The following is a 22,819-nucleotide window of genomic DNA, read 5'->3' as shown; positions in this document are numbered from 1 at the left end:
CCTGCTCCCCGCTGGTAAGTGGACATCCCCCGAGGGCTCCTGGGCTGCCAGAAGGATGTCTGACTGCCAGCTTAGGCCCAATCCCCCAGGGAGCAGGCCTAAGCGCGCAGGTGGACATCCCCCAAAGGGTCCCAGACTGTGAGAGAGCACAGGCTGGGCTAAGGGACCCCCCCCCAAGTGCACAAATTTTTGTGCACCAGGCCTCTAGTAAGTTCAATAAAAAATTAAAAAAATAAAATCATCATTTACCAAAAAATGTAATATAACAACAAATTATTTGTTATAATTATCCTAGGGGCCCGTTGCACAAAATTCGTGCATGTGTAGGGTCCCTAGGCCTGGCGGGCGATCAGGGCCAATCTGAGGGGCAACCGGTGGGGCGATTGGGCCCCCTCGCCTTGGCTGGCCTGGGGCCTGCAGGCTAGGGGCAGCTCCTGCATTGAGTATCTGCCCCCTGGTGGTCAGTGCATGTCATAGCAACTGGTTGTGCCGCCGTTCAGTTGATTTGCATATTAGGCTTTTATTATATAAGATTATATTTTACATATATTATGGCATTTTAAGTAATTAAGGTAGGATTAAATATATAACTCATTTTCTGCTTGAAATGTAATCCTGTTCTACTTGGGAGATGTTGAAGGAATACATGGAAGATGAGAATATGAAAGAAAAGAGAGAGAGAGAGAGAGAGAGAGAGAGAGAGAGAGAGAAGTTATTAAGGAAATTGGTGGCAAAAAAACCTCACTGCTTAGAGTCCACCAGCTCATTCTCTGGTGTTGACAATAGGTGAAGATTAGCCCAGTAAAATATGGTTTATTTATTTATGTATTTATTTATTTTGGGTTTATATGCAACCACAGCGAAAAGTGAAATAACATTCAAGTATTGTACAAAACTTGTTTTTAATTAGATTTAAGTGCAGTCCAGGAGGAATGCTGAGAAATCACGCTTTTACAAGTCCAGTTGAGTCAATATGATCTGAAACATTTGCTCTGCCCAATTCTAGTTGTCCATCTGAGCTCCCTAAACTCCCTCGTCCCCATACCGGGTTGGGATCTGCCCTTGGTGTGAGTTGAGGATGACACCTTCAAATGACTGTCCAGCTGTCCACAAGGCCAATGCCCATCAAAGGAACAGCCAAGCCAGTCTGTAAACCAAGGCAACCAGCCACAGGTGCCCTGGACCAGAGACCACTACCCTCCACGTGGCCAGAAGAAGCATTTCTTGTTTTTGTTTTGTTTGTTTGTAATCGGCTGCCAACTTTTTAAAAATAGAGTTCACTAAAGTATGTAGACACCTTACTTCTTTTTCAAAATATATGGTACTATAGGCCCTGCATGTTGGCACAGTGGCCTACACTGGGTAAGGCTGAGCCCTTCTTTAGCAGCCCCACCCCACCCCTAAGAGCCATTGAATCATGCCTTGCTCTGGAGCCAGGTTCCCTTTGGTTCTGAGAATCTGGACAAAGCAGCAACCATTCTATAAAGACAGGTATCCACAAACACGTGTAAGGCAAAGAAAAAGAAGCTGTAGCATAATTTGATTACTGCTCTAATGCTGAAAGATTTTATTTTGGCCAAGGCTCACAGCATCTCCTCCAGGTGTTTAAGGAATGCTGGGCTCCTGTGGAACATTGTTTTATGAATCCTACTGGGTAAAACAGCCCGTGGGGCATAAATAGACTGACCCAGGGCTAAGGCCTAAATCCTGTCGCTGTCTCCACAGCCTTGCTCTCTATCCTTTCCTGGCCCCTCTCTCTCCTACTTTGCTATGTCTTTCTGTAGTATTCCCCAGAATTCAGCTGCATAATTCTTTCCTTTCCTTGGGGAATAAAACCAGGACTAAGAGTTGGCAGTAGATGCAGGATGTGGAGACTGTGGAACTGGAAAAAATTATGAGATCACCTAAGTGATAGTTTCCAGGTGAAACTAGAAAATGGAGGTAAGCTCTCCTCTGAGGCTCAGCCAATGGAAGCCCAGCTCCAGGGGTCACCCTCTCAAATAAACTGGACTAATGAGAGCTGAGGACAGAGAGGAGGGTGACTTTCAAGGTGGGCATTAAAAACTGACCTGAGTGTTTTCAGGTCGCAACCTCTTCCTTCCATACTGGAGGCTCTCCTGCCCTCTAATCCTTTAAATAAATTGATCTCTCAGGATCCAGTGAGATAGCTAATTAATTCAATCAACTCATTCATGTCAAGTATATGCTTTAATAAGAGTCTCATGAAGCTCTAGGCCTTGAAAAGAGCATATTTAATAATGGGAAGGAAGACAATTGATGAAGGAGATATATATTAGGGGCAAGCACACATTCAGCATCCTTCTTAGGTAGATAAAGGCCCACCCCCCAGCCATGGGCAGGGTCCAATGGCTGAGAGGCCTGTGTTCGGAGAGGAAGACTTGGTTTTAGGTCCTTGCTATTCATCACTTTGAATATTTCTTGATACTCCCTTCTGACTTGTAAAATTTCTGTTGAGAAATCATCTGACAGTCATATGGGTGCTCTCTTGTGGGTAACTAACTGCTTTTCTCTTGCTGCTTTTAAGATTTAATCTTTGTCTTTAACCTATGGCATTTTAATTATGATGTGTCTTGGTGTGGGCCTCTTTGGGTCCCTCTTGTTTGATACTCTCTGTGCTTCCTGGACTTGTAAGTCTGTATCTTTCATCCAGTAGGGGAAATTACTATCATTATTTCTTCAAATGGGTTTTCAATATCTTGCTCTCTCTCTTCTCCTTCTGGCATGCCCATGATGTGAATGTTGGTTCACTTAAAGTTGTCCCAGAGGTTCTTTACACTAGCTCCATATTTTTGGATCATTTTTCTCTTTTGCTCTTCTGATTGGGTGCTTTCTGCTTCCTCATATTTCAAATTGCTGATTGGATTCTCGGCATCCTCTACTCTACTGTTTCTTCCCTGTAAAATATTCTTCATTTCAGTTAGTATATCCTTCATTTCTAATTCGTCTTTTTTCATGACTGATGTTATCACTAATTTCCTTGAAATTCTCACTAAGTACCTTGAGCATCCTTATAACCATTTTTTTGAACTCTGTATTTAGTAGTTTGCTTGTTTCCATTTAATTTAGTTCTTTTTCTAGAGATTGCCTCTGTTCTTTCATTCTGTTCTTTTCCTTTGTCTCTGCATTTTGACTTATCCTGTTTGTTTCTATGTATTAAGTAGAGCTGCTATGTCTCCTGGAATTGGTAGCATGACCTTATGTGTAGGGCCCAGTGGCTCAGCCTCCCTAGTCACCTGAGCTGGGCATTCTTGGTGTGTCCTTGTGCACTGTCTTATTGTAGTTGAGCCTTGATTGCTGTTGGCATCACTGGGAAAGATATACCCCCGTGCCAGTTGGCTATGAGGACCAGCTGTGACTACAGTGGAAGAGCTACTGTGCAGGAGACACCCCTATGGAGCAGGACTGGCTTCACTGTGGCTTTGGTGCTCACTGAGTCTGTCCCTTGACTGTGTTGCTCGTGGATGTGTTGAATTGTAATCTGGCATGGTCTGAAGCTGTCCATCAGACACACTGGCTCTGGGGCCCCCCTGGATGGGAAAAGTCAGCCACTGCCTGGGCCCTGTCTGGGGTCACCCTTCAGGAGCTTCAGAGCAATCTGCAGATGGCTGCTACTTGTGTTAGACTTGGAAATTCCCAGGAGAGGCCAAGCTGTGAAGCAAGGCAGGCTGCTGCTAATGTCGGGCCTGGGGCCTCTTATTGAGAGTTATGGGGCACACTGACGCAAGCTGCTACTTGTTTGAGAGATTTTATAAAGGTCTGAAGCCTGAGCCAGGACAGGCCATTCATATGCAAAAGTAACTGCAAACAGCTTAGATAGGGCTGCAAATTGGGCAGGCAGGGTCTCAGTGAATCACCAGGGTGGAGCAAACAGTATGAGCCAGGTTGATGTGGACTCAAATATGGTGCCTGCCAGTCAGCTCTACTATGGGGAGGTCTCAGAACAGGAACAATGACCCCTGGGAGTACCCCTGTCTGGGAGAAAGCCGCCCCTAAGTTCTTGCTTTGATGTCAGACAATTCAGTTCCTCCCCATATGTTTCTGTATCCCCTCCAAGCCACTGCCCCAGCACTGGAGTTCAGAGGGAGTGGGGCTATGTAAGTTCATGCACTGGCCCTTTAAGAGGAACTGCCTGGGTTTCCAGCAGCCTCCTTGTCACTCAGCCATAATCCCTGCTGGTGTTTGCAGCCTGAAGTTACTGGGACTTCTCTTCCCAGCTTTGGAACCCTGGGTTGAGGGTTTGGTGTGGGGCTGGGACTCATTGCTTCTCATGGGAGGCCTCCACCCCTAGACATCCCTCCTAATTAAAAAAATACCACACATGGGTATTCAACCCCCCCTTTTCACCCCTCTGCCCCTCCTACCATTCTCAATGTGCTTTCTTCTTTACTTCTGTAGTTGTAGGATTTCTATTCAGCCAGATTTCAGGTAATTTGGATGGTTGTTCTGTGTTTTAGCTGTAATTTTGATGTGCTTGTACCAGAAGGCTGCAAGTACCAGCATTTACCTACGACACCATCTTGGTTCTCTCCTTCAACTTGATCTTCATAATTTTTCTTTTAACATAAAAAAATTTTGTATATTGAAACCCATGAAAAATTAGTTATTCCATACTGGTTTTAAGACTGGCTCTATCTCTGAGTAGTGAATTTGGCAATTTTTAAAGACTTCTAAACTTAGAATTACTTACAGCAAAATAACATAAAGTGTACCTTGCTTCATGTGTTTTCTCTGGAATCATGATGAAAAATCAGTTTGGGGTGGTTGTTTTATTCATTTTAAGGTAAGAAATTTAAACTGGGATATAAAACCAGAACATGCCACCTGTAGTTTAAAGAAGTTATAATTCAATGCTGTATTTTCTTCAGATACTTTTATAAAGAAATAAATCACTACTGATTCAATTGAGAGTAACTGTTCCTCTCCTCTATTACACTACATTCCCTCCTGAGAGTAATCATAATCATTGTTGATGTAAGAACATCCATACCTGAACAGAATATTAAGACTTCTTTTAAGCCAGGAAGCAAGATATCAAGTGCTCCAAATAATGATCATTTTGCAGGTTCTTTTATGCATTTGGAATTAAGAAGGGAACATAAGGAAGATTGCATGAAGGTAGAAGAAAGCAAGGCAGAGAAATCTCCATAATTAGGTTTCAGCTAGTTAACAAGATTAGATGCTCCCTTGAGGATGGTTCCACCTCCAAGGGTCTGAAAAGAGGTATTTCCAAGGTGTGTTAACCTAGATGCACATTAAGATGGATGGGGCTTGGTTAAGGGGAAGATAAACCTTTTATAGGCCAGGGGTGCAGGACTACCCACTATCACCTGTCTAGTTAGCAATTTATGATGAAATCACCCTGTGAGGTTACTTTCAGTTAGCTTTGTTACAGTGCCCCCTTTCATTCATGTCATAAAACCAGTGCAGATCACATCCATGCATTTATTTAACTTTTACTACAAAAAAAGAATCTACTTTCAAATGTTCTAACCTATGTTGCCCAGTACAGAGGCCACTATCCACATGTGGCTATTGGGCATAGGAAATGTGGCTAATCTAAATTGAGATGTACCATAAGTATGAAATATACTACAGATTTCAAAGAATTAGTGCAAAAAGGAGAATGTAAAATATACTATTTGTAATTTTTCTATTCATTATATGTTGAAATTATAAAAGTTTAGATTTGTTGAGTTAAAGAAAAATATTGTAATAACTATGTATGGTGTCAGATGAGTATAAGATTTATTGGGGTAATCACTTAGTAAGCTATATAAAGGTCTAATCACTATGTTGTATACCTGAAACTATTATAATATTGTACATCAACTGTAAATAAAAATTATTTTTAAGGGAAAAAAACTCTTATGCTGCCCTAACTGGTTTGGTTCAGTGGATAGAGTGTCAGCCTGCAGACTCAAGGGTCCCAGGTTCAATTCCGGTCAAGGGCATGTACCTTGGTTGCGGGCACATCCCCAGTAGGGAGTGTGCAGGAGGCAGCTGATCGATGTTTCTCTCTCATCGATGTTTCTAACTCTTTATCCCTCTCCCTTCCTCTCTGTAAAAAATCAATAAAATACATTTAAAAAAACACTCCTATGTTTGGCACTGCCCCTTCATGTCACCAAAGTAATAGAAGTGATCATTTTCCACCTCTGTTTCCAAAATTATTGATGTTTCCATGCTACTCTCTTATTGCTGTTTAGAATGGACATTATATTTCTGGGCCTAATATTTTCCATCTGTAAGAGACAGTTTGCCTGAATGAGCTCCATGACTTTTTTTATGCCTTTCATACTATATAATTTTTTGACTATACATTTAAATAAAGAAAGCTGCTATTGCAATAAACTTTTTACAAAGTAATCTTTGTCATATAAAACAGATAAATAAACTAGAATTATTGGGTTTGTTTAACCCAAAGAAAACTTTCAGAGGGCAGAAGGAGGGGAGTGATGTAAAATATAAAATATGCTTATTTAACATATAAAATGTCCAAATATTTTAAAGGCTGCTGCCAAATGGAAGAGAGATTGGACTCAATCTTTCTAACCTCAAGGAATGTAACTGTAACCAATAATTTTTAGACTTCTACTCTCTCTCTCATAAGCAGAACCTGCATGGTGCATAAGACTACAGAGTGACTTAGTCTCTGTGAAATTATTAAACCAGAAAACTTTTAAGATCATTTTAAATTATAATATTCTTTGATTCTATAATAGACTGGTCTTCCATATTAGCCCTGTAAAGGGAATTCTATACTTAAGATTGAAAAACTCGGTTCAAGAGTATCCTATATAATAAAATCCTAGGTGGCATCACGCCTTCTTGCGACGCCCTTGCATGACGCCCTCATGCAACATCATCACAAGATGGCCACCACAAGATAGCCACCCTCATGTCATCACAAGATGGCCACTACAAGATGGCTGCTACAAGATGGCCGGCAGGGGAGGGCAGTTGGGGGCAATCAGGCTGGCAGGGGAGCAGTTAGGGGGCAATCAGGCTGGCAGGCAGAAGTGGTTAGGGACAATCAGGCAGGTGAGCAGTTAGGAGCCAGCAGTCCTGGATTGTGAGAGGGACAGTCAGACATCCCCCAAGGGGTCCCAGATTGGAGAAGGTTCAGGCCAGGCTGAGGGACACCCCTCCAGCGCATGAATTTTGTGCACCATGCCTCTAGTCCTATATAATAATCCTATATAATAAAAGGCTAATATGAAAATAGACCAAACGACAGAACAACCGAACAATCAGTTGCTATGACATGTGCTGCCCACCAGGAGGTGCACACAGAACATGGCGGGCATGAGAAGCAGGCAGCAGAGCGCGGAACATGGCAGGCTTTGGCCATGGTGGGATGGTGGAGCAGGTGAGCGGAGGCACCAGACCAAGGCAGGACACCGGTCGCTGTCATCGGGGCAAGCCTCTGGTTGTTACTGAAAATTCTTTGCTCCTGTGCACCGCGGTCCCGCCCGGTGCTCACACCTGCTGCTGGCCCTGTTCTCACCTGCTGCCAGTGCTCAGTGACCACCCTGATCACCCCTCAGGGCTTCTCCACCTCCCCCTGCTCCTGAGGGACAATCGGGGCTGGCAGCTGCCTCTCGTACCCACTCCCAGTCACACCTGCTGCTGGCACCAGCCCCGCTCGCACCTGCAGCCTGCGCCGGAGCTGCCGCTCACACCCACTACTGGTGCCCAGCGCCAGTCCTGATCGCTCAGCACCGTCAGTGGGTGTGAGCAGTGGCTGCCTGCCCCGATCACCCCTGAGGGCTTCTCCACCTCCCCCTGCTCCTGAGGGATGATTGGGGCAGCAGTGGAATGACTGGTCACTATGACACGCACTGACCACCAGGGGGCAGATGCTCTATGCAGGAGCTGCCCACAGCCTGCAGGCCCCAGGCCAGCCAAGGCAGGTGACAGTGGGGGCCTCCCCGATCTCCCTGCCAGTCTCCGCACATATTGGCCCTGATCGTCGGCCAGGCCTAGGGACCCTATCCATGCATGAATTTCATAATTATCACTTCAATCATCGGTGAATAGCTGAAAAATATATGGGCATGAGGCAAAGAAGGGTACATGAGACACCTAAATCATTCTAGTAGACCTGAGAGGCCCCATCTCCTGCAAAGACAGGCTTTTACCTGTAATGTTCCTGTAGCTACCATGCTCAACAACAGGCTGGTTAGGTGTGTTGAGAGCAACCTCTGGACCAACTTAAGAACCTGACTGTCTCCTTATCTTTCAGATGTTCACCTCCACAATATTTGCTGTGATCGGATTCTTGGGGGCTGGATACTCATTTGTCATCTCAGCTATCTCCATCAACAAGGGTTCTAAATGTCTCATGGACAATAGCACATGGGGCTACCCCTTCCATGACGGGTAAAGTACACTCTTCAAGGGGCACAGTCAGATAAATGGCCAAAGGGGAGATGCTGCACATGCATGTCCTGTCATCTTAATTTGCAAGTCTCAGGCATGCTGCTCTGTGAGGCATAGCTGGAGTGTGTACTGGAGTGAAGCTGCCAAGATCTCAGCTCTAACTGCTGTTTTGACAGAGATCAGGAGAAATAATGAAAGGGGACACCTCAGCTGGCCTGAGGGAAGGAGATTTGTGGTGTCTCTGCTGACATTCAAAGTTTATTAGCAGACACATGAGACAACTAATAATATTAATAAATAGGGAGAACTGGCTTCCATTAAAAATATAACAATGGAAAACAAGAACAATTATTCACTAACAGGCTCAAAGGCTTTCACTAATATCCCAAATGGTCTATAACTAAACAGATTTTTAAGGTGCAAATTTACAGCTAATGACATTGGAAACATTGTAGATTCTTCATGAGAGTTAATGTCAACAGAAATCTTTAAAATAGCTTTTCATATTTTCATTGTTCTTTGTAAAAAGCTTCCTTTTTGTGATAGCCAGTTTTGCTCAGCAGTTAGAGCGTTGATCTGCAGACTGAATGGTCTCAGGTTTGATTCCGGTCAAGGGCATGTACATATATCAGTGCAAGCTCAATCCTGGGGCACATGTGGGAGGCAACCAATTGATGTGTCTCTCTCACATTGATGTTTCTCTCTCTCTGTCTCTACCCCTCCCTTCCACTCTCTCTAAAAATCAATGGAAAAAAATATCTTCTGGTGAGGATTGACAACAAGAAAAAAAAATACTTTTCTTCTTGCCCTGGCAAGAAGTTAGAGCATTGAAGTGTCTTGGGTTAAATTCCAAGTCAGGTCACATACCTGGGTTGCAGGTTCCATCCCCCACCCCGATTGGGATTTATGGGGGAGATAGCCAATTGATGTGTCTCTCTCACACCAATGTTTCTCTCTCTCTACCCCTCCTTCCTTCCTTCCACTCTCTCTAAGAAAATCAATTGGGAAAAAATATCCTCAAGTGAGAATTAACAAAAAACCCACAACTTTCTTTTTCTTGTTTGTTTTTAACAAATTTATAATTTAATATCCATAACAACCCCAAAGGGTAATTTACTTCCTGCCAAGACAGGCTTAAGAAATTTGACTAGCTCTAACTAAGTCAGACTGCCATCTGGGGGCAAAGGCACAGCTCAAATTCACATTTTCTGACTTCCAAGCTTAGTCTCCTTATATTATACACTAGAGGCCTGGTGCATGGATTTGTGCACTGGTGGGGTCCCTCAGCCTGGCCTGTGCCCTCTTGTAATCTGGGACCCCTTGGGGGAAGTGAAGCAGCAGTTCCCAGCTTACCCCTACTTCCTAACTGTGCAAAATTCCATTGTTAGAAATGTTGCTATGTGTTCTTTATAGGTTATACTAGTATTTGTTTTTAATGGTAAGAATAAAGATATCCTGTTTTCACTTAAACCTCTTGAAATATTATAAAACAATGCATGTTCACTAATACAAAAGTTGAGAGTTCAGGCCAGAACTCTTAGCTACTTGAATTTTATTTTCCTTCCCCAACGATTTGCTAGATGCTTGCACTGTTCTCTGCTCTCTATGGCATTCCCAGGCCCAGTAGTGAAGCGGCAGGTGGCCAGGAAGGAGCCCAAGTCTGGGCCGGGTGCCACACCACACCCGCTCATCCCAGCCCCGTAGCACCTGCCACCACTGTTGCTTGTTAGCGCTGCTGCGGAGGAGGAAGAGGCTTGCGCCGCTGCAGCTGCACTTGCCAGCTGTGAGCCCAGCGTCTGGTGCCCATCTGTCAGCTGAGCGGTGCTCCCGCTGTGGGAGCACACTGACCACCAGGGGGCAGCTCCTGTGTTGAGCGACTGCCCCCTGGTGGTCAGTGCGCATCATAGTGACTGGTCAACCAGTCATTTGGTCGTTCAGTTGCTTAGGCTTTAATATATATAGATTCTCTGCCTCTACACTGCAATGTCCAATACGGTAGCCAGTAGCCACATGTAGCTATTTAAATTTAAATTCATGTAAATGAAATAGAGTTAAAAACTCCTCAGTCACATTAGTCATCTTTCAAGCAGTCAGTGGCCACACATGGCTAGTAGTGACTGTACTGAATATCACAGACACAAGGCAGCTCCACCATCACAGCCAGCCTACCAGACAGTGCGCATGGACTCGAACCTCCACGAGGGCTGGGACCATTTCTGCTCTGTTCACTGCTGCAGCCCCTCCGCCCAGCACAGTGACTGATGCACCCGGAGGGTCAGGAAAGATGGTTGTTAGGTCCTCCTGCACATGGAGGATGGGTCCATTACTAGAAAACCTATAGGGCACCAGTTTATTAACTCAAACCTCTTTATTAATTTACAGTGAAAAGTTAAGAACCCGCCCTAACCGGTTTGGCTCAGTGGATAGAGCGACGGCCTGCGGACTGAAGGGTCCCAGGTTCGATTCCAGTCAAGGGCATGTACCTTGGTTGCGGGCACATCCCCAGTAGGGGGTGTGCAGGAGGCAGCTGATCGATGTTTCTCTCTCATCGATGTTTCTAACTCTCTATTCCTCTCCCTTCCTCTCTGTAAAATATCAATAAAATATATTTTTTTAAAAAATAAAAGTTAAGAACCCAGAGCAGGCTTCAGGGAGGGGAGGTGGCGGTACTGGTTCTGTTATGACCTGAGGTCCAGTGTGTTCACAAGTTTCACATAAAATATCCCCACCCTTCTCTATAGCTGAACAGGGATACACGGCCTCTAATATCCTCATACCACAAGCAGGGATTCCCAAATTTACTGTGAAACGCCCTCTCATCTCACAGAGGACTGCTGGGGCTCCCCTGCCATGGGAGGGCTTGTATTTTTGTTTAACTATAGAGTAAGTACAGGTGACAGCATCAGCGCAGCACAGAATATGGTTTTCTATTTATCTGTTACGTGAATGATACTATCCTGGATGAACTTAAGACCAGTTAGAGTAAATCTATGTACAAAACAAAGGGGAAGAAAGGAAACACAACAGATGCCAAGTCACACTCCCAGGCAGTGGTCTCACATGTCTGACATTAAGGGCTAAACACCTCCCACCCTGCTTGTGGTGCCATGGGATGGGTGGCCCCGCTAAGGAGTGACAGCTTGTCTGTGGGCCAGCAAAGGAAATGCCAACTTGGGGAAAGGACAGGAAACCAGTTTTCAAAGTACTCAGTGTTTGTCCTTCTGGCGAAGCCAGTTTTCATTCACATCACACTATGATATATTGTACATTATTCTGTGATAGACAATGTCATATATGTTATTTTATCTACTCCTCACAACAACTAATAGGTCCATCAATAGGTCTCAGATGAGAGAGATCCTATATAATAAAAGAGTAATGGGCAAATTGACCCCAATGGAGGAACGACCGGTCACTATGACATGCACTGACCACTAGGGGGCAGACATTCAATGCAGGAGCTACCCCTGGTGGTCAGTGCGCTCCCACATGGGAAGCTCCACTCAGCCACAAGCAGGGCTGATGGCTACAAATGTAGTAGCGGTGGCGGGAGCCTCTCCCACCTCCTCGTCAGTGCTAAGGATGTCTGACTGAGGACTACCGGGCTGCCAGAGGGATGTCTGACTGCCAGCTTAGGCCCAATCCCCCAGGGAGCGGGCCTAAGCTGGCAGGTGGACATCCCCCGAGGGGTCCCGGACTGCAAGAGGGCACAGGCTGGGCAGAGGGACCTCCCTGAGTGCATGAATTTTTATGCACCAGGCCTCTAGTTTAATAATAAAAGCAAAGTGGGATCAATTTTGCAGCAAGCAAGAACATTTCAGAATTCTCTACCACCTCTGCCCACTGTATGGCTTTGATTAGGCTCTAAAGGGAGAAAGGTTTACATACCTAATCATCTACACAGTGGCTGCAAACTAGCAAATAATCAAAAGTTGCTCTATAGGGTTGTGTTACCGAACCATACCTACTATACTTTCCAGGTGACTTATAGGTAAGAGTGGTTGTGACTGTTCATGGTTTTCTCTCACGGCTGACTTTAGAATTTAATCCCACATATAATGAAAGTCCACTCTCTGCAAGGAGTGAAATATGGCCCAACTGGAAGGCTTTTAATAGGGTGGACCCAGGCAGAGTGCGTCACTGCATCCCCTACCGTCTGCATCCTTCCCTCAGTGGTGCACTCTCCCTCATCCTGTGGCCCAACTTCTGAGACAGAAACTCACATTCTTTGTTGGCCTATCTCCCACTACCAGCTCCAAACCTTCCCTGGGACTGCAGAGGCCCGTCTTGAGTTTCCTGCAACAATAAGTGAACCTTTGGTGCTTAGTGTTTTTCAGTTAACAAAGTACTTTCACCTACAGTGTCTCATTCGATCCTCCCCAAAAGCTTGTGGGATTATGAACTCTCCTTCAGAGGATATAGCTGAGGCCCAGAGAGTTGACAAGTGACTAACCTGAAAGAATCCTATTTCTTCATGACTGAAGTTTGAATCTAAGTTTCTGACTCTAAGTCACAGTGCTTTATCTTGAGCACAATTCACACTGATTGGCACTATTGCTTTTTGTATAAAATCCACCTAGCAGAGTTCAAGGGCCTCCTGTCTCCAGTCTTTTTTACTGGACCATGGACTCTTCTTATCCATCAGATCCCAATGTGTAAGCATCACAGCAGCTGTCATCATACCTGCAATCCTAACACATACACATCTGCTTAGGGAGTGAGAAAGAGTAATCACTGTATGAGCCCAAACAAAAGCATTCAAGACTGTTGCCAGCCACTCTTTCCTTATCACCAAATGGCAGTGGCAGCAGCTGCTTGTCCCTCCTCTTCCTTTCCTTCCTCCTCCTGTTAAGGACTAAGGGCCAAGTATTTTACACACATTATCTCAATTAAACTTCCTAATAAATATGAGAAGAATTCCTATCCCTGAAGTAGAAAAATGAAGTTCAAAAGGTTAATTTGCTGAGGGCTCCCAGCTAGTATTTAGTAGAAAGAGAATTAATAAACAAACAAACAAAATAAAAACACTTGGCAATACCCTACTTTGTGCTGATGCTTGTCCCAGCATGCAGCAAAGGGGGACAGACACGGTCCCTGCTCTGATGAGCACATGGTTACTTAGGATGACAACACAGACCACACCTTTACAATACAAAAAGGAGTGATATTGAGGAGTGCAAGAAAGCTTCCTCAAGGAAGTGACTTAGGCTGCTTTCAGAAGATGAGAAGTTTGCCTTGCAGGAGGGAGGGGAAACAAGTTTCAGGCAGAGAGAAGAACAGCCCTGAGGCAACTGGGAAAGGCCTGATATGCTCAGAGAATGGCCAGAAGCTCAGGGCAAATATGGGGGAGAGGGAGAGAAGGGCACCACACAAGTGGTTGACTGAGAGGCAGGTTGGACCTGCAGGACATTAGGAGGCAGCAGAGACAGGACATGCCCACTTGGGAGCTTTAGGACGATCATGATGGCAGTGGCATGGAGGATGACAGGAGGGCTCAGTAACTGAAGGTTGGAGTAACCACCCACATAAGACCATAAGCATCTGCCAGACAGTGGGATTGGGGCTCAAAGAAGGAGGCAAGTTTCAGAGACTCTGAGATGGAATCATCAGGATTAGGTGTGAGGGGGAAGGGACCAAGCTGTACTTAGATTTCCAGCTTGGGGCACAAAATCTTCAGTGATGTAGAACTTCCCACTGTTTTCCTCAGAAACATTTGTTGGTGATCATGTTAAAGGAGCAAAGACAGTAAACTTTTTCTGTCATGAGAACCATACTAAAGAAGCATCCCAAAGAAGGAAAAGAAAACCGGGACACTTTGATATATGCCCTCTTGGCCTCCTTTAAAGTAAGATCTCCTCCCATCCAAAGTCTTCCTTTCTGAGACAATTGGCCACCTCTACCTTGACCCTGAGCTGCTTGCACAGGGCATGGGGACAGCTGTGGGAGGGAAAATCAGAGGAAAGGCTAAGGACATTCAGCAGTGGGGGAAGGAAAAGGAACATAGGCAAGCACAGCACTCCTTGCCCAGACTGCAACCCTCCCACCAAGACACAGAACTGAATTCAATTAAATGATCTGCCTGGACTTTCAGTTAAGACTGTCTGCATTTGCACTTCAAAGAGTACTTATTAGCAAGGAAGCCCATAAACTGCTTGTGAACACATTCCCTAGAGCTGAGAGCTACATCACATCAGTAGGGTGAGATGGGATAGCATGGCCTGTTCCCAGTTCTCAGGAAGCAAGAAACACACTGATGTTAAGAACTGGCTTTGCTCTTGGCCTGACCAGACATAGGGTCCAGTCATACCTCAGCACATACCAATGATGTGATCTTGGGTGATAAATTCATGTCTCAGCTCTTTCTCTGTGAAAAGGGATAATAGGAAGCTCTACTTCACAGGTTCAGGCAAGAATAAAATAACAGAATGTACATAAAGCACTTGGCACAACTACTGCCACATAGTGCTTGCTATACTTTCAGCCTTATTATTCACTAGAGGCCCGGTGCACAAAATTCATGCATGGGGGGGTGTCCCTAAACTCAGCCTGCCCCCTCTCCAATCTGGGACCCCTCAGAGGATGTCCCAAGGATTGGGCCTAAACCGGCAGTCGGACATCCCTCTCACAATATGGGACTGCTGGCTCCTAACCACTCGCCTGCCTGCCTGCCTGCCTGATTGCCCCTAACCACTCTGCATTACAGCCTTATAGCCCCCTAACTGCTCCCCTGCCAGCATGATCGTCCCCAACTGCCCTCCCCTGCTGGCCCGATCGCCCCCAACTGCCTTTTCCTGTGGGGCTGAGGGGACAGGGGTACTCCAGCTAGATGAGGCGGGACTGAAGGGACTGGGGGACTGAGGTTGGATGAGGCTGGATGCTGCGGGGACTGGATGAGGCGGGGCTGAGGGGACTGGGGGACTGCAACTGGATGAGGCAGGGCTGAGGGGACTGGGGGACTCTGGCTGGATGAGGCATGCGGCGCCTGCCCTCACTGTAATGAGATCTCTGAGATCAGAGGTCAAATCTGGCACTCAACAGACCTCAGATCAAATCCAGGCACTTACATTTCTAGCCTCAACTTTTTAATCTGTGGGTGGGTGTATGTCCATTCATTCAGTGACTATTTCCTAAAGGTGACTCTATGGCAGGTCTTGTTCAAGGAGAGCAGCATGTCCTGTTAGGGCTGGGAAGGCGATGTAAAGCAGCTGGCCCAGGGCCCAGAACACAGGCAGGGCGCAGTAGGTACAAGCTGCTGTCACTTATGGAAACTCCCTGTGCTGGAACTGGGACAGACACAGGGGACATGGTCTCTGTCCTTGTGAGTGTACAATCCGAATAGAAGACAGACAAATCGCCAGACTACGACACAGAATGCTGGGAAGCACAGAAGGGGACCAAAGCCAGGCAGAGTGGCCAGCAAAGCAGTGTGGCTCCCCTGCCCTTCCTTCAGCTGCAAGAAGTGAGTTGCATGAACTCCGTGACGCTCCATTCCGATGTTGATGGATTACTGCTGCTTCATGTGAATGCCCTTCCCAAGAGCAGGATGCTGTAAAACTCCAGCTCAGTAAACTGGGTGTACACTGCCTCAGCTCCCCTTGCTTCACAGAGTGTGGAAACATGATTAGCGCCCAGGTCCAAGGAATATGAGGTTGGAGAGTTGGGCACAGCAATCATTGCCGGCATCTCTGAGAGTCTCAGAACCTGGGAGTTTGGGGGATGGGAGAAGGGCCTGGACCGGCTTCTGTGGTGGTTTGTGAGTGGGACTGAGAGGACTGCTCCAGGCACCAAACTCAATCCTTGTTTCCAAGTTCCCCGGTGAGCTGATCTCACCACCAGGAGGTGCTAAAGGCACAGTTACCTATAGCAAAACTTTTAAAAAAGGACTTTTCCACTCTCTAAAGTGAGTTCATGAGAGCTGAGTATGGGACCATCTCTTCACAAGTAGGGCGTGAGTGTGCCCACTGCACACACCTTCAGAAGAAGGAAGAACTCAGGACTGCCAATCACTTTATCTCGGGGTCTTCTCTTTACCAAATGTGCCTGGAAAATATTGTCTCCCTGTAACTTCCTATTATCATCAAGTTTAAAAACTGTAAAGAGGGATAGGACTACATGGAAAAATGCAGAACAGAAAGACGAGTGTTTAAAAAATAATAAGTACTGAAAAGAGGTCTTACACAACAATACATACGGTGTATTATCTCAGTGACTTCTCACAACTGAGAGGTTGGTTTTAGCCTCTTTTATAGAGGAAGAAACTGGTACTGCTGCTGGGAAAGGGATAAGTAACTTGTGTGAGGAATGCACGCTAGTAAGAGGAATGCTTGTATTCAAACCCAAGTCCATTGAAATCCAAAATACCAGACTCTTTCCTTTAGACCAGACAGCTCAGATTAAGTGAAATAATAACACTAGCATTTATTGAGACGTAACATATGCCACACACTGTCCTAAGCACTCTACTAGTATCAAGTCTAGTATTAAGTCATTTAATCACAATAATTCTGTGATTTCATAGATAATGTTGTTCCCATTTTACAGATAAGTCACACAGCTAGTGAGCAGCTAGAACATGTGCTCTTATGGAAAGGTCCATCGATGCTATGAACAATGTTTTATTTTTAAAGCAAGAGCAAATGCCCTTTCCTTTGTTCTTTCGACTCTTAAATGCCAAAGTATCTTCCGTCCGTCCATCATTGCAAACGTTTTTCAAGTTTTTACACAGAATGTATTAAATAAGTGTGTACTGATTACTAAAAGATTCATCATGTCAAAAAGGTCTAAAAACAATAAGGTGGGTGTTGACTTAGTAGCCACATGGAGATGGAGTTCCCCATTGAGGCCTTGGGAGGATAGAGGAGGCATAAAGGAAGAGGGGGAGACCAATCTGTGGCTCTGAGAATGTGAGAGGAAGGATAATGACCCAAAGGACTGACTGTTTTCCTGTGGTTGGCGTTGAAGACAGCGTGCTTCACTTTCCTCCTTCATGGCACTACGCGCGTTGTCACGCAGTGAACTCCTAATACACAGAGTTTGTAAATGTATTGCAGTTCTCCTATTTCAAAGTTTTTATAAGATACATATTAAGGCAGAGGATTACTTAGTGCTTCTAGTTAATTAAATCTTTTTGCAAGTGGAATTCCTACATGTTGACAAAAATATACTTGAGTCAAATTTACAATTTGCTTAGAATTAGGCCTTTTAAAAAGGCAAGCTCTCCCCTTTAACTATGTGACACGATTATACTTTACATGACTTCAGATGGCCACTAGACGTGGCAGAATTGTGTCAAATGTCCAAGTGGTCCCAAATCACAGTAGGTGGAACCAAGCCCAGGTGGTGAGATTCTTTTCCTGGAGTGTCTTCATTTTCCTGGCTCCCCAGTAGATACTGAGTTTACGCATCCTCTCAGTCAGCTCACAAAGTCACTCTGTCACTGAGCTCTATGACCTATGGGAACTCACTTAACCTCTCTGTGCCTCAATGTCTTTATTTGTGAAATAAACTAAAAGAAGCATAAGGCTTCTATAAGAAATAAAATAGTTATGGGTAGCTCAGTTGTTGATCATTGACCTATAAATCAGGAGGTCACGGTTCCTTTCCCAGTCAGGGCACATGCCTGTGTTGCGGGCTCAATCCCCAGTGTGGGCTGTGCAGGAGGCAACCAATCAATGATTCTCTCTCATCATTGATGTTTCCTTCTCTCTCTCCTTTTCCCTTCATCTCTGAAATCAATAAAAACATATTTTTAAATTTTTTTTAAAAGAAATAAAATAGTTAATAGTTTAAAATGTTTGGAACAGGATCTTACACATAGTATATAGTCTATAGACATGTTAGGTATTGTTGTAAAAGTATTGATATTATTGGCTATTTTTCTTATGGCACTTATGTTTTTGGATGAAAGTATTTCAAAAGAAAAATTATTATTGTGACTTTCTAGTCTAGGTATTGCCTACATTTTACAGCTGTTTCCTTTCTTTAACATGCCCCTGACAGGGATTACCTCAATGACAAAGCCTTATGGAGCAAGTGCAGGGAGCCCGAAAACGTGGTGTCCTGGAATCTGACCCTCTTCTCCATCCTGCTCATCATAGCAGTGTTCCAGATGCTTCTCTGCACCATCCAGGTGGTTAACGGCCTCCTGGGGACCCTGTGTGGAGACTGCCGGTGTTGTGGCTGCTGCAGGGTAAGTTGAGGTCTTTGTCCTTACTCCTCAGGATGGGAAGCCAAGGCTGGCCTCCAGCACTAGTGGAATGACAGGGTGGAGAGGGTCGCAGTTACAGAAAGCACAGCCAGGCTGGACAGTCTGGCAGCCTCCTCTGTCAACCCAGGGAACAGTGACATTGTGTTGCTGGAACCCAGAAACCCTGTCCTCTGTGCATGTTAACATTTCCAGGCTCAAGTTGACCCAAATTTTTAGCTTCACACTCAGTCCTGGAGGCAAAGGACTGAGTATGCATTGAGAAATGTGCAGTGATGTCATGTGAAAGTCCCCGGGAAGTGGGCATGTGTCGCTGTAGCACATCACAGCCTGGCCTGAAACATTCTCCCCATTTTCTAACTAGAGCTACAGAGTGGGCTAAAGTTGCCAAGTAGTATGCAGAACACGCTTCAAGATATTTTATTTTCTCTGTAAAGGAACAGAACATACCAAGTAAAAATAAACAACTATATTTTGATGAGATATCTGATATAAAAGAGAAATATTCCTTAAGTGGGGGGAAAGGAAAAGTACAAAAAGTTTAGCCTCAAAATTGATTATAAGTTATCAGCAAGGATATAAAAATAAAAATAAACCTATGGGAAGTAAGATAGTGCATTTATTTCAACTAATGACCAAACCAGATCAGACAAAGCTATTTAAATACTCAGATTTGTGTAGGGGGGTGGGGGGGATGTGGGGAGGGAATAAACAACATGGTCCTCTAATTGGAAATTGTGTAAATAAAGTAAATACACGTCTATCTACTTAACATAATATTTTAAAAATAATTCCCTAATTTTAAATGATTCAAATAATTTTCTTTAAATATTTAGCAAGCATTATATGTCTGTAAGTCAAAAGTTGTGTGTGTGTGTGTGTGTGTGTGTGTGACACATACAGCTATATAGAGAGGTATTCCATTGGGAAGGCTGCATCCTGCCCTTGTCTTCTGTCCCCCCAGTTCCCCCAGTTCTCCACCCAGGGAATGTTACCTAATTTCTCATATATCCTCCCAGAGTTTCTTTTTTATTGTTTTTATTTCCCTTACTTTGAAAGGATTTTATTAAAACTTATCACTAATGTTTATGAAATAGTGTTATTTAAAAAGAGCAAAATACAAAATAGATGTATACAGGATATAAAAGTATGTAAATAAGAAAAAACCAATACTTTAAATAAAAAAGACCTAAAGGAAATCCAACTAAACTGTTAAATAATAGTTGTTTGTGGGTAAGAAGGCTTTCATTTTTGTTCTTCTTCCTACTTTATATTATTTAATATATAACCATTATATATTTTAAAATATAAAAAAGTAAACAAAAAGTTCCAGAAATCTACTGTAAAATGCATATATTATAAGTAAATTTTACTGGCTATTGATTTTTTTCCATAAATTTTCAGTTCTATTGTGTTGTATTTAATTTTTTTGTCAATAAACACAATTGGAGAGAAAACTACCAGTTATTCATCAAAATTATTTTTTATGATAGCAGTGAGAATATTGAGCACTTGAATCTTGTGATCCCTCCTAAATGAATTCTTGCTTTCTGAATCAGCTATTTTATTTCAAACACCAATATCATTTATTTTCCTGCTTTCACACTTTATAGTTAGGTAGAAAATTTTTATTGCAAGACTTATTGAAAATACAACTGCTCTTTGAATACAAGATAGTAGTTTACTAAATCTGAGGATTATCTATAAATATAACCACATACCCATAAATGTCAGTACATTGACTCTTTTCAGTGAGTGTCATTTACTCAAATATCATATTTTTGAAATTTTAATGAATAAATCATTGATAGGCAAAAGACAGTAGATGGTGAATGAACCCTGTTGAAATTCCCTCCCACCCTTCCTCCTTTCCTTCTTCCCTTATTTCCTTCCTTCCTTCTTCATCTTTTTATTTGGAAAACTTCAAATCTATATAAATTTCAGAAGAATACTGCAATATACACCTGATCTTTTTCACCTGGATATACAAGTTGTTCAATTTTGGCTCACTCTCTCTTTTTTAACCATTGGAAAGTATTTTGTAGACATTGTGGAACTTCACTACTAAATATTTCAGTGCACGTTAAACTCAGTCTGATGAGGATTCCTCTCTTGTTGCCAGTTTGCCTCGCAGAGAGCAGGTCAGCATTCCTCCCCCAGTAGGTCACTGAGGAAAGACAGAAAGACGTGGGCTCTTAGCAGTTATTTAATAGCTGAATTACCCACACAAGCTGCCTAACTTCTCAGAGCCATAGTTACCTCAACCACCTTTACTGAACTTCTACAGAAAGTGAGCAGAGCAGATTCATTCATCCAGGCAGAAAATATTTGAGAGGTTCCTGAGTCTGGAACAATCCTCGAAAGAGGCAAGAGATAAAAATGTGCTTTAAAATCCAAGTCATGGCCTGGGATGAGTGACAGCTTGGCAGTCTTGGCCAAGTCAGTTGCCCTCACCTGTTTCTTTGTAAAACGTGATTGTTAAACTAACTTCCCAAAGTTGTTGACTGAGCGTCTAATATGGGGTGATTAATATACATTCATTTGAACAGTTAGAAGGCTCGGTACATTGTACTGATTGTTATTTACTAACAGCATGAAAATCAGTGAGGCAGCATAGCTTCCAGAAAAGGAACACAATCTCCGAGTTCAGCCTCCCTGGGTTCAAATCCTGGCTCCTCTACTTAGCTGTGGCTTTAGAGGCATCACTTGAACTCTCTGTGCTTCTTATAGAAATTGTTTTTAATAATAACTGATGCAAAATAAAATGAAGCTTCAACTCCTATAACCTAAACACAGTCAAGAGATTAAATAAAGCTCTGAAACAAAGTCAGAATAGAATATAAAATATCCAATAAGTAACCAATGAGGGGCAGGAGTAATCAGAGAAGAGGTGACAGAGAATGGAGGGAAAGGGGAGAAGTAAGCCAAAAAAATGATGTCATACTTAATTAACTTTTTCTACCTTCTAGGGAGATGGACCAGTTTAAACCTCTGTGATGACTTTCTGTAACTCGATGACATGTGAGAAGACATTCAACGTAATCTCTCTTTGGGGTTGTCTGTTTCCATCTTAGCTCAACTTGGCGCTTTATGTTAACTTTGAATAAAAAACAGATTGCCCACATAAGTTAGATTTATAAATCTTTCAAATTAGCTTCCCATTAGAATGGAAGAGCAGCTAAAAAGCTAATTTTTCACAACTTTTTCTTCAAGAATGAAAAATGGATGTCACCTGTACTACCACACTGCTTCTTTGTATATATGGGTGTTTATGTTTTTTGGAAGTTTAACATAATTGAAAGGATAAAATCACTTTAAAATGAGCAACTAAGACCAATTTTGTTGTCAAGATTTATGGAAAAAAAGAATGACTGACTGACCTGTCAAAAATAATTTTAATTGCTGTCTTTTGGCTAACGTGTTTGAACTAATTGTAACTACTCTTTTGAATAAGGATTTCCTTATAAATATTACATTAAAATACTAATTCACTGGTAATATAATAAAGATGGTGAGTGTTTTGGGAAGGAGGGGCAAAAGGTTGCTTCCTTTAATCAAACAAAAATATGTTTTAAAAGTCGATTTTTTTAAATAACTTGTCAGCCAATGGCCCAGGGTTAAGATAATAGATATTATTAATCTATGTGTTAACATTATGACACTAAGACTTCAGTTTTATGGATCAGGCACTAATATACAGTTAAATCCATTGTGTTGATTTAAGTTCAAACTTCAACTGTATCATATACCAGCTTGGAATCTTGTGAAAGTTACTTTCTAAGTCTCAGTTTCCCCATCTGTAAAAGGACGGTTAAGAAATGTCGAAGTCCCAAGGATGAAACCGGGAGGCCTGTGCGATTGTCCACATGGCTCGTGCACAGTGAGGACCTCAGAGGGAGTTACAAGCCAGCAAGTCTCACCTCTGCACCTGCCAAGCTCATAGGCACACTGACAACGAGGCTTCTTAAAGCCGTTAACAAAGCAGTTACCAATCACCCCTGAGTGTTGGCCACTGGGGGATCACCACTGAAGACTCAAGGAGTTACACGTGTTTTGATTTTGCCCTCACTGTAATGAGATCTCTGAGATCAGAGGTCAAATCTGGCACTCAACAGGAAGAAGGAGGAAAGGCAGGCAGTTACGAATTACGGTCTCCTTGAGGGACCTATAAATACACACACACACACACACACACACACACACACACACACA

The 22,819-nt window shown here is 43.4% G+C and overlaps 1 protein-coding gene across 1 annotated transcript in view; it reads left to right on the top strand.

Annotated features, from left to right (window-relative positions):
* LOC102241423 (transmembrane 4 L6 family member 4) overlaps positions 1-22,107 on the top strand; it is a 27,435-nt gene extending 5,328 nt beyond the window's left edge. The window contains exons 3-5 of the mRNA XM_005863476.1: positions 8,267-8,403; positions 18,403-18,592; positions 21,577-22,107. Coding sequence (XP_005863538.1) covers positions 8,267-8,403; positions 18,403-18,592; positions 21,577-21,594 — 345 coding nt within the window. The 3' untranslated portion in view covers positions 21,595-22,107. The remainder of the gene's footprint in view (positions 1-8,266; positions 8,404-18,402; positions 18,593-21,576) is intronic.
* The last annotated feature ends 712 nt before the right edge of the window (positions 22,108-22,819 follow it).

This window comes from Myotis brandtii, unplaced genomic scaffold, assembly GCF_000412655.1.
Source record: "Myotis brandtii unplaced genomic scaffold, ASM41265v1 scaffold179, whole genome shotgun sequence".
NCBI lineage: Eukaryota > Metazoa > Chordata > Mammalia > Chiroptera > Vespertilionidae > Myotis > Myotis brandtii.
Note: the sequence above shows the minus strand (reverse complement) of the source record. Positions and strands in the feature narration are given on the sequence as shown.